The sequence below is a fragment of the Lonchura striata genome, chromosome 1, assembly GCF_050655825.1.
Source record: "Lonchura striata isolate lonStrDom1 chromosome 1, ASM5065582v1, whole genome shotgun sequence".
Lineage (NCBI taxonomy): Eukaryota > Metazoa > Chordata > Aves > Passeriformes > Estrildidae > Lonchura > Lonchura striata.
Window position 1 is genome coordinate 1,862,846 of NC_140703.1, and position 16,887 is coordinate 1,879,732.

The 16,887-nt window shown below is 42.8% G+C and overlaps 2 protein-coding genes across 2 annotated transcripts in view; one reads left to right on the forward strand and one right to left on the reverse strand.

The window, feature by feature from the left end:
- Window positions 1–16,887, reverse strand: part of ZBTB11 (zinc finger and BTB domain containing 11) — a 17,551-nt gene continuing 664 nt past the window's right edge. The window contains exons 2-11 of the mRNA XM_021541419.4: window positions 13,963–14,198; window positions 13,091–13,322; window positions 11,181–11,983; window positions 8,803–8,982; window positions 8,072–8,302; window positions 7,587–7,731; window positions 6,436–6,553; window positions 5,979–6,137; window positions 5,336–5,511; window positions 1–3,193 (exon numbers count right to left, since the gene is read on the reverse strand). Of these exons, the coding sequence (XP_021397094.3) occupies window positions 2,664–3,193; window positions 5,336–5,511; window positions 5,979–6,137; window positions 6,436–6,553; window positions 7,587–7,731; window positions 8,072–8,302; window positions 8,803–8,982; window positions 11,181–11,983; window positions 13,091–13,322; window positions 13,963–14,198 (2,810 nt within the window). The 3' untranslated portion in view covers window positions 1–2,663. The remainder of the gene's footprint in view (window positions 3,194–5,335; window positions 5,512–5,978; window positions 6,138–6,435; window positions 6,554–7,586; window positions 7,732–8,071; window positions 8,303–8,802; window positions 8,983–11,180; window positions 11,984–13,090; window positions 13,323–13,962; window positions 14,199–16,887) is intronic.
- The window catches only part of CEP97 (centrosomal protein 97), a 21,696-nt gene continuing 21,204 nt past the window's right edge, over window positions 16,396–16,887 (forward strand). The window contains exon 1 of the mRNA XM_021541420.4: window positions 16,396–16,822. Coding sequence (XP_021397095.4) covers window positions 16,411–16,822 — 412 coding nt within the window. The 5' untranslated portion in view covers window positions 16,396–16,410. The remainder of the gene's footprint in view (window positions 16,823–16,887) is intronic.

A 16,887-nucleotide genomic window follows, 5' to 3' on the forward strand; every position in this document is an offset into this window, starting at 1 on the left:
TTGATGGCAGAGCTCAGTTTATTTGATGACAGAAATAACCATAACTTTATACATCTTACACTAAATAAAAACAGCAGAATGTACAAATCTGATTCATTATGTACAGGAATTCACAAGGAATACTAAATGAACAGACACTTATTAATTTTATTTCTTAAAAAGTCAAATACCAGCTGCATATTTGCAGTCTGACTTTTGCAGAAGGGTAGTGAATGTCTTAAGTGCTGAAGTCCAAAGGAAAACATAAGGCAACCCCACAGGATGGGACAGCAAAGCCAAGAGTGGCACTCCCTACTTACCTCACACCGTTCTGAAAAGGTAAGGCACAGCACATTAGGAAAGAGTGCCACAAAATTCAGCTTTGACATTCCTGGTGAGTCTTGTTTAGAAAACAACCCTTTGTTACTAGTTTGGTTGGTGGCTGTTTTTAAACAGCAGATCATTGAGTCAGTAAAAGCATTCTGACAGTGGATAAGAAGGCTCCAAAATTCAAATTCACTTTTGCTTCTTCCATAGATTGGGCAAATAAATAAATGCACCAAAGATTAAACTAAGGTGCTGGTAATATTCTTTTTTTTGTAAGGTACCACACTAAATATACAAATAATGTTCTAGCACTATTTACAGCTATTTTTCCTTGAACACTTCTTCACTTTAGTAATACATAATTATTTTCAGGATACAGACACTGAAGTAAGTTTTCAAGTTTATCTAGTGCTCTTTTAAATCCTTTTCCATCATAATGGCAATATTTTAATTTTAAGCAGGATGGCTATTTCCAGATTCTTTACCATACAAAAATTCAAGTTACAGCTAGCAGTATTTTTTTTAATATTCATTTTAGTTTTACTCCATTTGGTAATTAGAAAATAATACAATTGTAAAGGGGTGCAGGATATATAAATAACTACATTATTTCTCTGAAATAAGACCCTGACTTTTGAAATAGGCATCTACAAATTAATTTGGATCCAAGACAGGAACTCAAACATAAAAAATCTTCAGCAACCGCTTATCTACAGGATTGCAAAGTATAAAAAGAACAGTCCACTCTGTAGCTTAGTAGACAGATATCCACATAGTTAAATAAGATGAAAAGTAGAAATACTAATTCAAATGAGGTGGTTACTTTGCCACAGGGTTTGCTGCAGGTTTGTTCAGTGGATCTGTTTCACAGGTAGCAGTTATATGCATGTCACTTTATTTATGACATTTACCCTGCAATATGACAAGTTTCTGGCTGCTCGGGTGTCCCACTGCTGTCCAGGTTAGCAAATGTGATACCACTACAGACTGAGAATGCAAAGACTACAGCTCTGCTTGTTCACATGCAAACACTCTCAGTTTCTGTGACAGACACGCTGCTTGCTCAAAGAAACCACGCAGCAGCAAGGGAACCCCACCTTGTACAGACTGAGGGGTGCCCTGTTCGTGGTGTCAAACCAGGGACACGGACACCTGGGCCAGGCACAGCTCTCATTCACACTGACTTTCAGGAGCACCCAGTAAGGATTTTTCCAACTGTGTGGTGTAACTCCACGTATCAACTGGCCCTAGAAGGATTTCTCTTAAAGCAGCAATAATAAGGTCTTCTAGAGATTCTGGTAATTTTGAGACAAATTTAATTTTTACCCCATCCTAAAATTTTAATATTTCTCTACCCTGGTACTGTCATGTGTCCTGCTTGGGAATTAGCAGGGCTCATCCTTTCAATGCAATACAAGAAAAGATCAGTCCATAACTACCTGAACTTCCTGAAGAAGTGTGCCATAAGACCTTTTCCTTTGACAGTTGCTACATCAAATGTAAAGCAAAAGCAGAATTATCCCTCATGAGGCTGCCTGTGCTGGGCTCACACACCAGTGCTGGCAACAGCTTGCAAACAAACCCAGAGCTGAACGTGGCTCTGCACAGAGCCTGCGGAGCACACTCCTCCTTCCAAAGGAAAAGGAGTTCACTTCCCTAAGGAGCCTCCCTGAGCTGGGCTGTCCTCTGGCCAACTTCAATTCACAACCACCTTGGAGAACCACTTCCTCAGACTCAGCAGATCCCTGCCCATGATCTAGAAAACATTTTACAGCATTTTGCTGAACCTTGGACCAGTCACCCACACACCTGGAATTTAAGTAAGTTCTTCAGAACTGGGATTCACTAACCACCAATGGTGCATTTGCCCAGAGGAAAAAGCTTCAGTTTTTCTGCATGCCACATGAAGCACAAGCCTACACAAAGTATTCTACCACCTCCCTTGTCTTGGGAATAAACAGACAGAATCCAATACAGGTAATTTGCTCACAAACTTGAAGAAATGCACATCAGAACAAACCAAAAAGCTACCAACAGTTGTGCATTTCCAGTATTATAGTGCAGCCTTTTTATATGTTTTTTTTAATTTTTCAAAGTTACAGTATGATACTTCATGACACAAAAACATTATTTTAACCTTGTTTTGTTTAAAGTTACAGCCAGTACAGAAATCTTAGCTTTCAAAGCCTTGGCCCACGCTGGAGTATTGGTACTTTTTCCATCTACCGTGGTGCGGTATCTGCCACCACAACATTCGGTCCTGAGATTTGAGAACGGGCATTGCTGAAAGCCTCAGCTAACCTGCTAAGCATTGCTTCTCACAGACACAGAAGCTCACCCTCCCGCTCTCTCACACGCTAAATCGACTCTGTTGTTACATGGGCCACTTCGACTTCCACGGTTTCGACGGCCTGGGTCACTTCAGCCATTTTCTGTCCCTGCTGCTGCGCCAGGACGTAATTCACCACCTGCATGATGCTCTGGTCGGACAGGGTCGAGACCGACGTGCACTCCTCGGTAGCCGCCACCGCCTCGATGGCCTCCAGCGTCTCTCCCGTCACCACCACGGTCTCGCCCTCGCCGGCGCCAAAGCTGATCTCGGCCTCCTGCTCCTGGATGTCCGAGGCTAGAATGCTGATGGCGTGCTCCACCTGCGTGCCCTGGTTGTGGAACTGCAGGGTGTCCTTCTCCAGCATGATTTTGCAGGGAATGTAGTCGCGGTGCAGGCGGGTCATGTGCTTGCGCAGGGTGCGCGCGTCGATGTAGGCCTCGCTGCAGACGGGGCACACGTAGGGCCGCTCGCCCGTGTGCGTGCGCACGTGGCGCTTCAGGGAGCGCGCGTCCGCCCACGCCACGCCGCACGTCAGGCACTCGAACGGCTTCACGCCTGCACGGGCACAGCAGCACGTCAGAGCCGGCCGGGGCACAGGGACAGGGAGCGCTGGCACGATGGGGACAGAGCCACAGTGCCACGGCAGGGACAGGGAGCGCTGGCAGGATGGGGAACAGAGCCACAGTGGCACGGCAGGGGACAGAGCCACAGTGGCACGACAGGGACAGGGAGCGCTGGCACGATGGGGAACAGAGCCACAGTGGCACGGCAGGGGACAGAGCCACAATGGCACGATGGGGAACAGAGCCACAGTGGCACGATGGGGAACAGAGCCACAGTGGCACGATGGGGAACAGAGCCACAGTGGCACGACGGGGACAGAGCCACAGTGGCACGGCAGGGACAGGGAGCGCTGGCACGACGGGGACAGAGCCACAGTGGCACGGCAGGGACAGGGAGTGCTGGCAGGATGGGGAACAGAGCCACAATGGCACGGCAGGGGACAGAGCCACAGTGGCATGGCAGGGAACAGAGCCACAGTGGCATGGCAGGGAACAGAGCCACAGTGGCACGGCAGGGGACAGAGCCACAATGGCACGGCAGGGGACAGAGCCACAGTGGCACGGCAGGGGACAGAGCCACAGTGGCACGGCAGGGACAGGGAGCGCTGGCACGACGGGGACAGAGCCACAGTGGCACGGCAGGGACAGAGAGTGCTGGCAGGATGGGGAACAGAGCCACAATGGCACGGCAGGGGACAGAGCCACAGTGGCACGGCAGGGACAGGGAGTGCTGGCAGGATGGGGAACAGAGCCACAATGGCACGACGGGGAACAGAGCCACAGTGCCACGGCAGGGACAGGGAGCGCTGGCAGGATGGGGAACAGAGCCACAATGGCACGGCAGGGGACAGAGCCACAGTGGCATGGCAGGGAACAGAGCCACAGTGGCATGGCAGGGAACAGAGCCACAATGGCACGGCAGGGGACAGAGCCACAGTGGCACAACAGGGGAACAGAGCAGCACTGGCACAACATGGGGGAACAGAGCAGCACTGGCACGCTGGCCATGAACAAAGAGAGCCTGCTCACCCTTTCTGTGCAACAATACAGTGCAAGCGTAGTGCATTCAGCAGTTAGATTTTCCAATACTCTACTTTAAAAACCTTTTCAAGATTCCTTTTAATGCAGTTTCTTTTAAGTGCACAATGCTTAATGGAATTTGGATCATTCTGGCGCTTTTCTGAAGCCATGTTTTACTTCACAGGACTTGTCACTTACATTTCTAGTCATCCTTTGCTTCTGTCAATTCTCTGTACACCTACAGCTTTATCCCTCCTCTTCACTGCATATGTTCAAATACAGCACCTGATGTTTGTATGATCATATTTTCCCTTGTAACATCTCAGTTCTGTGGTCTGTAATGTCTAATGGGGCGTGTGGGTGGTGACAAACACCATCTCACTACTGGCTTTTCCTCTGTGACAGTTACTGTAGATTTAGCCTAGGTACCTACTATGGGACACTTCCTCTGTTTAGACACAAACACAAAATCTTATTTTCAGAGCTCTTTAAAAGGAGACATGCTTCAAAAAAAGTGGGTTTTGCCCTGGGACAGGACAATATAGACTCCCAACACAGCTGAAAGAACCAAATACTCAAAAATCCATTTAATACCTTACATCTAAAGTAAAAATGCACACAATTCTTTAACAAAAAATAGAAAATGTTTTCGTATTTTCTCCAAACATCATACAATTTATCACTTGTCATAAATTAGAGGAAGTTGATCAGTTTCCAACATTGGTCCATTTTTTTCTTTTTAAATTTAGGCCAATCATTCTCCTATCTGAAGAGTACTTAGTTGTTAACTTGTGCGCCTTTAAAAATGGAGAATGTTTTAGTGCATCCAATTCTCTGCCAGATTTACCCCTCTTAGTCACTTGTAAAAATGATCCTCTTCTATTCAGGACCTGAGGACAAACTGGCACAGTCTGTGTGTGACTGGAGCTTTAGAAAGAGCCCGACAGCAACTTCTGGGAATCACTGACAGCAAGTTACCAAAGCAGGAGAATCTGTAAAAGATCCTCCATGTCCTGCCAGGCAGCACACACAAAGACTCAAAGAAACAATGACCCCCTTGCACATTGTGTTTTTAGGGGTTGAGGGATGTAATGATTAGTTGTGTTCTACATACCTTCATGATTGTTCATGTGTCTCCTATATTCCCGGAGTTGTGTGAATTTTCTTCCACAGTGCTCACAAACTCGTTCCAGATTTTGTTTTGCTCTTCCTTTTTTACCATGTGTGGCTTTCTTTACATGCCTTCTGTACAAAGCTTTCTCATAAAATTCTTTTCCGCATACATTACATCTAAAATGTGTTAAGTGAGAAATCTATTATAACCATTATTGTACGCTTATGTCTTTTAAGCCAAAATGCACTCTATTTACAGTAGGCAAAGATAACTGGCAATACTGTCTTACATGGTAAGTAGTTCCATAATTAGAAGTAATATTGTTGGCCCAAACTACATTTCCTCTTATCCACAGCCACAAAGCTTCCCCTTGCCCTTCTAGAGAAGTGAGACCACATAAGTTTGTAACTTCACTGATTGTATTTATGACTTCTTATCTTAGTTCCAGCACTGTGTCCCAGGTTAGCAGCTAACCCACACTATTTAAAGTCACCCATCCATCCTCAAGTACTCAAGACCCCAGTCACCATCAATCCATTGGTATTTCAGAAGTGGACTAGGCAGTGCCTTGCTGACAGGCTCTGCATCTCCATAGCCTCACTCTGATTAGTATATTTCAGTTGTTAAATTAATTTCCTCTTACCTATAAGGGTCTGTGACAGAATGAGACTTTACATGAGAATACCAGTCTTTCTTCCAGCTGTAACATTTTCCACAGAACTGACACTGAAATGGCTTGACACCTAAATGTTTATTCATGTGCTGCCGAAGATCCCGAGCTTCATAGAAACTCTTGTCACACCTGTAACAGCAAATGTTTTAGCATCCCATACAAGAAAGGCACCCATTTCAAAAGCACTGGGACCCTCTTCTTTAGAGATAGCTGCATGGCACTAGAGCTAGGTAACAGCTTCAAGCCAAGCCTTTGCTCTCCAGCACATGTATTTACAAAAACACATTTTTTATTCTCACGCTTTCCAAGTCTTATCCCAGGCCAGTGGAACAGTTTTACGCTACAACAAGGAGTATAAAATTTTCATGTTAAAAATTACTAGGATTATCAATACTAAGAAAAAGCCCACCAAAACCACCTGACTTACTGAGTACACTGATATCCACGAACTTCAGGCTTTGGCTGATGTTTCTTTATGTGTTTACTGAGTCCTGATGCCCTGTGGAAAGATTTTCCACAGATGGAGCAAAGATATTTGGATTCTCCTACCAAAAACAAAACAAAACATGTTACCAAGCCAGGTCTCCATTTCTCTGGAGTGCTTTGTGAGACAGGTTTTTAATTCATATATAACTTACCTTAAGCAATCAGAGCAGTACTACAAAACAAGTTTGTTTAATTACACACTGAGGGAATTCGTAAGTGTATTTTGTATGTGCTAATGTAATAATACACAAGGGGGCAGTAGCAATTCTAAATTACTTTATTTCATGTTTTTAAACATAGGTACATTGCTATAACTATGATTTAGTGAGGAAAAGTGAGCAGCCTAAAAACCTGCCTTCTTGTGTGAAAAAAACCATGACTGCCTGTGTTTATGTATTATGCAACTTCTTCAGAAACACAGCATTGCTTATGGGCTATTGCTTATATCTTGCATTTGTGGAAAAACACCTTAAAATACAAGTTTCTGATCCATTTCATCAACATAGGAGTGATGACTACTAATATAAATTCCTTAATTTCAGGAACAAATTATTCTGAGTATCTCTCTTGATTCTGCCCAGCCCAGAAAACCAGAAACACAGATGATCTTCACAAATAACAATTTTTAAATTCTGCTTGTGTTGAATTATTATGTTGCCATCTTTCACATGCTAAGATCTTTCAAGACACTACAAAATGTCAGTACAGAAAATCTTGTAAAACATACACGTAGAGATTTAACTTAGCATGTTTTCCTCTAAAAGGACAGGCTGGGAGATTAAGTGCATTAGAACATTTCAGCCTGTTGCCTATTTCTTGTTGAACTGACATGATACAGGCATTAAATACTTACATAAAACCACAGGAACAGACCAACCTGTTCTTGTATAGAACATTTGCATAATACTAAACTATGGTTTAGCCCCAGAAAATGACTACTTGCCTCTATTTCAGCTGCCTGAGCAGAAGAAAAAGAACAAACTACTATTTATTTTTTTTCAACAGTTTCTTTTGACACTGAAGAACAACATTAAAGTTCAGCATCACAAAATAACCAAGCAAAGGAAAAGGATTCCCTTTCTCATCACTTACCTGTATGAATGCTCATGTGTTCCTGAAGACTTCTTTTTGTGACAAAAGACTTTTCACACAAATCACACTTGAACTGTTTCTGTACTTCATGGAGAGCTAAGTGCATTTTCAATCCATGCTTATACGTAAAGGTCTTTCCACAGACCTAAAAAAAAACCCGTACGTGGTGGAATAGGACAAATCAAACTAATTATGTAATAGGTGTTTAACTTCAAACAGAACAAAACCTCCTGTATTTCTTGGGAACTAGAGCGGCCGAGCCTGTGATTTTGCACCAGTGACAGAACTAGCCTGTTGAAAAAAGAGGAGTTATCGAAGGAAGACATTCTTCTAGAGACAAGAATATGAACTTGCACAACTCAAATTCATTCTTGTTTTCTCACTCTTGGACTGCAAGCAATTTCATCATGAATGTTACACTGGTTACCAAAATATTGGCAGTAGAGAACATCACTGATCTGATGAAGAGAGCAAAGGGACTTTACCTTGCAGGCATGGGGTTTGACACCGGTATGTTTAAGCATGTGTATTCTGAGGGAATAGAGCTTGGGCAGAGTTCTCCCGCAGATGTCACACACGAACTCCCGTTTGGTCCTCCCTCTGGCCGAGGACACGCCCGTGCCCTCGGCTCCCGCAGCGCCGGCTTCCGTCTTCCGCGTGTGCCGCACCAGGTGCGCCCGCAGCGAGGCACCGTACTGGAACTCCTTCTTGCACAGCTGGACAGAAAACACTACAGCTTACTTTGCATGCAACACTCTGGATTGTTAAACAAAAACACAACAGAAGTAATCAAATGCTTTAAGACCAGCAATACGATGAGTTAAATCTATAACCCAACTCCAACAGCCATTTTGTATGAGGTTAATGATTAGTTGTAAATTTTTATTTTATGGCTATGGACAGAACCTCTGATCACTTCCCAGTGAGACTAACTTCCAGACTAGACTAAACACAAATTTACTGGTAGGGTTGAAAGCAAATCCCATGCTAGCATTGCCTTTAGCAGCAAGTCACACACTACTGTCAGGCCAAGTGGCTGCACTCCATTCTGCCTCACTTCATCCAGATCAAGGCTATATCCAACTCTGAAATCAGTAAGGAAAATAAATATACATACCAAAAAAGGCAACAAAAACAATTACTAATAATTACAGAATCATTTTTTGTAAGGAGGAAGGTTTACACAGAAAAACACCAACCCAACCCCTCAACTTACTGGGCATTTATATTCCTTAGATCTCTCGTGCTTCAGCGTGTGCATTATAAGTGCATAGCGCCGCTGGAACACCATCCCACAGTCAGTGCATTTGTGCTGCGCTTCCACTTCGTTATTTTCCGTGGTCTCTCTTTTGGGCTGTTTCATTTTTTTCCCTCTTTGTACCAGCTTCATGGCAACCTAAGTTGGAAAAACAGAACCTCTGAATGAATTTTACTGCATTGTACTTCATACCTTGTCTGAAAGTTTATATTAAAAGCTGATGTTCTGTGTTTCTGTAATACCTCTTAATTTTGCTTAGCTGACTAAGCTGCTTCAAAGTTGCCTTGTTCACTACCAAACTACAGATGTCAAGGTGAGTGAAAAACCATTCTTTTTTAAAAACCTTAAACTTACTGTGATGATGGCCACACAGTGACTTACCAGTTCAGGGACAATGAACTCTTCAGCCCTAACTGCCTAAGTGACAGCTATGGGATAGTTAAAGAAGAATCACACAATACTGCCAGTCAGGATTTCTATAAAGTTGAGGGCATTCCAGCTTTTCCTAGAGATTTTTATCTAGGAATAAGGCACCAGGGGGTTTTTCTAGGCGGTATTGGCAGTGCTACCTGGAGCTGATAATCTCATCTTCCTTTGTAGAAACTTGCCAAATTCTTTAGAAGGCAAATTCTAGAGTGATCAGGCTGAAATGTCCTGTATCAGGTGTGTCCCATTTGGGTTCCTGAGAATAAGGCAAGGGAAAGAAGTACAAGCATCCCAATTTCTTCATCCTGTTCTCCCAACTGTTGTAGACAGGTAGAAGAATTAAAAAAGGAAGGCCGTATGAAATCAAAACCTCAAGTGAATAAAGATTCGGCTTTTCCCACATGCAGAAAATGGAGTCTCACGTGATTTATCCCCATACCCAACAAGTGAGGTAGCTAGCAGTTTTTGAAAACATGCCAGCCCTTCCATGCCTCTGAACACCAAACTGAAACAGAGAAAACTTTTTAACTTTTTTTTTTTAATTTTCCTGTTGCTCTGAAAACTTATGCAACCTTGGCTAAATTATGAAGCCACAAAAATAGTTTTGTTCAGTATGTGATTAGTAAGAGCTAGGAAAAGAATGAATTCCTAGAAAGCACACCTCACCCCCAATATCTCCAAGCCAGGTGCAAGTACTGTAACTTAAACCAGAAGCATTTTTCCTGCAATCTCTTTCCTGTTATTCTCCCAGCATCAAAACTGGGAACTCAGGAGAGTGTCTCCTTCCCAAAGCTTGTATGACATCCCATGCCATAGGGGGAGTTGAGGGATGCACAAAACACTAAAGGCTATGAAACAAGTTAGGAAAGCAGAAACCTATTCCTGAGTCCAATCCTGAGTAATCATTCAAATAAATTTATTTTTTCCATAGGTCTGGCACTTCGTCTGTCAAGGAGCTGGATTTAAAAACCGCAAAATACATTAACAGGAACTATTCTCAAAGGTAAATATTCTCCTTCCCAAAACAGAACACAACCCTGGTGGCTCTCCAACCAGCATAAATAGGTTGCTCAAGTATTTTGAAGTGCTAGTTTTAGCATCTGGGCTTTAAGCTGCCCATCTGTAAAAAGACACTAATGCTACAGTTTCTATCTACCAGGGTGTTGAAATGATTAGAAATTATTGTCCTGTGTGTGGGACTGGTGGCTCTAGTATACAAAAAAACTCTCAGGACTCCTCTGCAATTTAACAGTTCTTCAGAAGACTTAGCCAACATGCAGTGAAGTGCACTCTGTCACAAACTAAATGCATGAATGCCCAGTGAGATGACTGTCAACTATCCAAAGGCACTGAAAGAGGAAAGGCCCTCAAAGGGGAAAGAGTAATAAGAGTGTTTCATTAAAAAAAAAAAAATGTAACTAGAAGTAGTTCAATTACTTAACATTATGTTCAGGTGCTAGAGTTTTTAACACCAGTGCTTTTTGAACCTTTTTCTTAATTGACCACAATCAGAAGGTAGCAGGAATGCATTGTGACTCATGATTACATCTTAAGCTCTACAAGGGATGTAAAATTTTTCGTTCCCAATGCTGTTGTCAAGTCTGAACAAATGTAGGATCTCACTTCTCTAATAGGTAAATGTATATATCTGTGACTGACATACACATGAGCTAGCTCAGAATTAAATTCACAGATCATTAAGAGTTTTGGGGAGATGATACAATTTCTGTCCAAACATAAAAAGCTGTGAGAAGATACTCAACCTAGACTGTGGCCACTGTGCATTCTAAGACTCTTCAATATGGAAGGAATACTGATGCCAAGTCAATACTTTTGGGATTTTCTTTGCCCAAATGTCACAGCTTAGAAATGACTCTGGTAACTACAAGGTCTAATGACAGACATAATACCTGTTGCACTGCAGATTTAGGATTTGCCTTTCTATTCTGCAGTTTTTTTTCAATTCCTTTATGCAGCCTGATGTATCCCCCCTCAGTGACTGAACGCTGGCGAAGCTTGCTTTTGTAAGTATCATCCTGGCTGGAAGTGATGCTTTCGGGCTGGGAAATGGAGCTGCTCTGCCCATCACTTTTTTGCTTGAGTGTCTCTGAGGAGTCTTCAGAAGCAGAGGCCACATGTGCTTCATCACTGTGATTTTGAACTGTCTCGGTTTCCCTTTGGCTCTGCACGTCCATGGCTTCCACAGCCGATGGCTCAGTGCCGAGTCTGCTGTAGAGGCTGTTTGAAATGCTCTCCACCAGCTGGATCTTGATGTAATTTTCAGTTGTTTCACACTGTTCCACAGCCTTGGAAAGATCACCTGCAGTGGCCTCCAGAGGCTCTGGGTGCAGGAGGTCAGGCTGGGGTGCTGCCTCCTCCTCTGTCCCAGCAGAGGAAGGAGCTCCATTCACAGCTACTGGCACTTCACTGGCTGTGAATTTAGGTTGCTCAGCACCACCCATGGGCTGCACCTCCACTTCAGCCTGCTCTGCTAGATTTTGTGTTGACTCCACGGTTTGAATATCTCCCTTTTGGTACACTGTAATTTGTTTCTCTTCCATCTGCTTGTGCACATTCTCACAGATTTCAAGGACCTCTGACATGAAGAGATGCCGGGCGAGCATGGCCACTTCTGCCATGCTACAGAAGTCAAACGTTAATTCTGAAGTATAGGCAAATTCCAGTAAAGGCAGGAAACTGGACTTGCAGAAACCTACCAGGAATAAAACAAGATATTAGAGTAAGTAATGATGAGCTGAAATTACCCCAAAATATCCCTTGATGAATACAACAATTCACCTTTGATACATCTAAGCCTGAAACTTAGAGCAAAACACACTTGGAAATAACAAGCCCATGACTGGCACTCAATTAATTTGTCATTTACACTACAGCTTTTTCCTCACGTAGTTTCCATGTATGGGAAAGCTCAGACAACTTTTTCAAAAACTAAGTAGTACTTAAAGAGTTTCACAATAGGAATATTTCAAGTTGCTGGGAGAGCCACAATACTTTTGGAGCAGATTAACTGAAGCAAAGACTTTCTGGATCTGCTACATTCAGAAAGTACTCATGTCTTAAGTAACAAGTGATGTGGTAGAAAAATAAGGAAGTAGCTATTGAAAACAATAAAAATATGGACATATAGATAGAAATGCTGAAATATAAGAATTTGGTATAATCGTCCACAGTTACATAAATAATAAATAAAATATTTAATGTGGGGAACCTTCTGGACTATCCTACTAGGCAATTATTGTTCATGCTGAGAAAGACAGTTAATAAATGAGAAAGCAATGAAGAAGGCATATGTTCTGTACACTGTTCTTCATCACTACAAAGCTATTTTTAGAACATATATTTTAGCTCCTGTCTTTCATGTACCAGGTCTGAGAAATAAGCAGACACGTATAATTCTGCTTCACAGAAACAAGAAGCAATTTAGCATTTGTTAAGCTGGACTACTTTCCAAGCAGCTTGTCAACATCCCCACTTGATGCACCCAAGCATTCGACTTTGTTCCCTTTTTAACATTTGTGACTAATACAAGGAGGGAACATGCCTCAGTAAGGTAAAAATCCCTCAAAAGCTTCTCAGAAATTTTAAGGTTAAATACCACAGTCCATGGAAAATCAGATTAGGCAAAATCAGAGTGATCACTTTTGCATTACAATCCACACAAAATATTTCTAGATTAAAAGAGAGAAAAAAGCAAGATAAAATTTGGTTGTCTTTAACACTCAAAAAAGACTGAATTAAATACCGTACACCTTACTTAGGATATTATAGATTTCTAGCTTTGAAACCCACAGCAATTCACCTGACAGATCCACTACAGCTTCATGACTAGTGACAGCTCCCTTTTCAATGAAGAGCTCTCGGAAGTACTCGCTGTTGGCTGCCAAGACAGATTTGTGAGCTTTGTACTCCTCTCCTTCAATCAGCAAAGTCACATCACAGAACTGATTGGAAAGCCTCTGCTGATTCAGCTGGTTTAAGACTGACAGACAATGTTTGGAAGATGACTGCTTCACAAGGCCCTTACTGTCAACCTGTCATAAACAACATTTAAGAACTTCATTACATTTAGATTGTGCCTTTTTAAGCATTCACACTGAAACACAGAAAAGGATTATTTTCTGCAACCATACAATCAGTTCAAGCCTGGAGAATATACAGCTTAACTTTACTATTGTTTTCTTTCTTTAAGTTTCACCCTCCCTCCAAACACAATTAAAACCAACTGGGAAAATGGGAAGACATATTCAAACAGCTCTTTGACTGTATTTTTCTATGTTACAGTCTGAAAAAGTTTCTAAATTCAAATGTCTTTTATGTGCATGTGAGCCTGCAGTTATGAACAAGAAGTTTACATATCAGTACAGCATCATGTGTTAAGAGAAAGATATAGAGCCCATAAGAATCGGGTATGTGATGTTTTACTACTGCCATTCACTTTACCTTAGATTCTATATGCGTAATATATAGGGTGATTTTATTTCCCAGCAATGGTGTCCTGTAATTAATTTCATGACATATACACCAGTATCCCATTTCTACATATTCGGTATCTTTGGCAAAATTTATAGTCTTGCTGTAACAAGATTACCACAACAATGGAAAAGAAGTACATGACCAAGAAAGCAGTAATAGAAAATGCAAATCTATTCAGCTGTAAACAGTGGTACTTACAAACACAAGCTCGTGCTTTGCTATTGGCTTCTTCTTCACAGGCTTTGGGGATGCTGCTGGGATTGATGCTGTGTTACTCAATTCATCATCTGTTTCATTACTGTCTTCATGAGATTTTGCATCCAGTCCTAGCTCCTCCAGCATTTCAGAAGGATCTGACAGAGATCTAGAACGATCTAGCTTTTCCTGGCACTTGCTGCATTCTTTAATGTAATCTTTAACCTGCTTAAGAATACCTAAAAAAAATTAATGGAGCTTGATTAGGCTTCTAATCTTAATTCCATTTACTGTAAACAAATAACTATGTAGAAGATTAGCAAAATATCAATAACAATCAAAAATATTACATACTAACCAAGAAAAATAAAGCGAGTCACCTACACTCTCCCTCTCTAATGCAATATTATCAATTCTATTGTCTCACCATTGCATGATATTTTATGTCTCTACTGCTAATTTGAGACAGAACATTCTGAATACCACTACATCAAGCAAACCCTCCTAGAAAGGTTATTAAGGCTAAAACAAAACCCAACACGGTATTCAGAAATATAGTCTCATCATCCCAAGGTAATGACAAATGTAATGTAATCCTGTATTTAGCCCACACAAATGGCTTGCTCCTCCTGAAGAGGACAAGAATTGGAAGGCTCACTTATGAGCTTTAGCAAAATTGGGATCAACGGTGCTACATGCAATGACACTGTTGGGAACTATTAATGCTGATTTAAAACAATTGCTTATGATTTTGGGATTTAAATAACTCCATTTCCCACCACTACTTTAACCAGTGGAACTAAATATAAATGAGAGCACCCAAGGAAACAGCCTGCATTTGTGTCAGGGGAGGTTTAGGTAGGATATTAACAACAGGTTCTTCATCCAGAGGGTGTTTGGGCCCCGGAACAGGCTTCCCAGGGAAGCAGTCACAGCACCAAGCCTGACAGAGTTCACAAAGTGTTTGGACAATGCTCTCAGGAATGACTCTTGTGCCTTTTGGGGATGGTCCTGTGCAGGGCCAGAAGCTGTATTCAGTGATCCTTGTGCGTCCCTTCCCACTCAGCACCTTCTGCAATTCTGTAAATCATTTCAGACACTCAACAGGTCCTAGGTGCAGGGTCCTCTTCTAGATACCAAGGCATTTGCCACGCATGGCTTTCAATCCAAGTTCGTTCTCTTCACCAGCACAATATAAAAGCACGTATAGCAGGTGGCCATGATTTAAAATCCAGCACAGCTCAAAAGCTTTGCTGACCCAGACTTAGACTTGCTTGCTCACATCTCCTCAGAGCATGACTTGCACTATCATTAAATACCTGTCTCTGCAAGGATGAGGAAAACAGAGACTTAAGGCAAGCTAAGATATGAATGCCCATTTCAACATTTGTACATCTCCTTGATTTCATCTGAAATGAGACAGGGGCTGCAAATCACATCTCTAACACCCTTCCTGGCCTCAGAGCCATTCTCCAGCCCATGGCCTTGCAGCTAGAGAACAGACACACAGCAGGCTGATGTCCTTCTCAGGATGGCAGCTGGGCCAAAGCTGCTGTCCATAGCAGCCAGCGAGTACTGTCATGCCTGGGAAAACATTGTCTTAAGGGAGACATATGTAAGAAACATAACACTTGAACTGAAAGCATGGAATGAATTTTAGTATTCTCAGTGTAAGAGAAGCAAGACGATTTAGGATGTGCAAATAAAGGTGACCAATAAGATCAAAAGAATACAGAATGCCTTCTCCTGACTAACAGAAGCTACACTGAGGCCCATGGAGAAAGTTTCCAGCACAGGATAAGAGTAGATGCCAGAACAGCACAATGCTGAGCAGACAATGAGAACGCAAATAAAGGCAAGGAAACAAAAATGGGTGTATCAGCTTTGAGATGCCAAACCCTTTCTTCACATGAAAATACCTTCAAGTCAATGAGATCTGGACTGGAGGGAGTGGCTGCAGCTAGAGCAAAATCCCTCCAACTGAAAATAGGGAAAACTAAAGCTGAAATTACAGACTTGCTGATGGATGAAGAGAGCAGAACAAGAGAAGCAATATAAACATAGACACACACTGGGCCCATGGCAAGTGAAAAGCAGGCTATTTGTTTCATGGATATCTAGGGCTAAAAGCAGAACAGCAAATTGAAAGGGAACAAGATATGGAGTCATTCCCTCAGGCAAAAGAAAATCCCAATTGGAAATGATTGCTGTTCAGGCACCAGCATTTCTAACAGCTGTGACATCACTCAGGACCCAGCTGAGAATTAGCCTGGTCTCTTCAGCGTGTCGCTGCAAGAAGGAGACAAATAAAGCAATGAGTGCCAGGACTGCCAACCACCACTGGCAGCTGCAGTACTTTAACACGAACACCATCACATGCACGAATGAGGTCCAAAGCTAACACAGGTGACGTGGACTGGATTATCACCCTATCCCAAGGGCACAGTGGAGATGCCACTGCCTTACCTGGGCTGCGTGCAAGACCTGGAGGGGACAGCTATACTCCGCGTTTCTACCTATTCAAGGTGCCAGCACCCGACCAGAAGCCTGGACAATGCGCTGACCAGATGCAGCACGCAGGGTGAGCCCTGCCTCTCGGGCTGTGACACATCTCACTGCCACACTGCTTCCAGGTGGCGTTTAAAGGCTCTGGTCACTCAGCGAGTGACAGTCCCTCCTGTCCCGCCAGGGATGGGAACACGGAAGGGAGACCTTCAGCACAAGGGAGACATGCAACTCCGGCTACAGCGGAGGCAACGAAGATGGTTAAGGGACCGAATCATCTCTTTACGAGGAAAGGCTGAGGGAACTGCGCCCGCTCAGCCTCGAGACGAGACGACTGAGAGGGGGCCGCATAATGTCGGTAAATATCTAAATAGAGAGTGCCAGGAGCTCGGAGCGAGGTCCCGCTGGTGCCAAGCAATGACA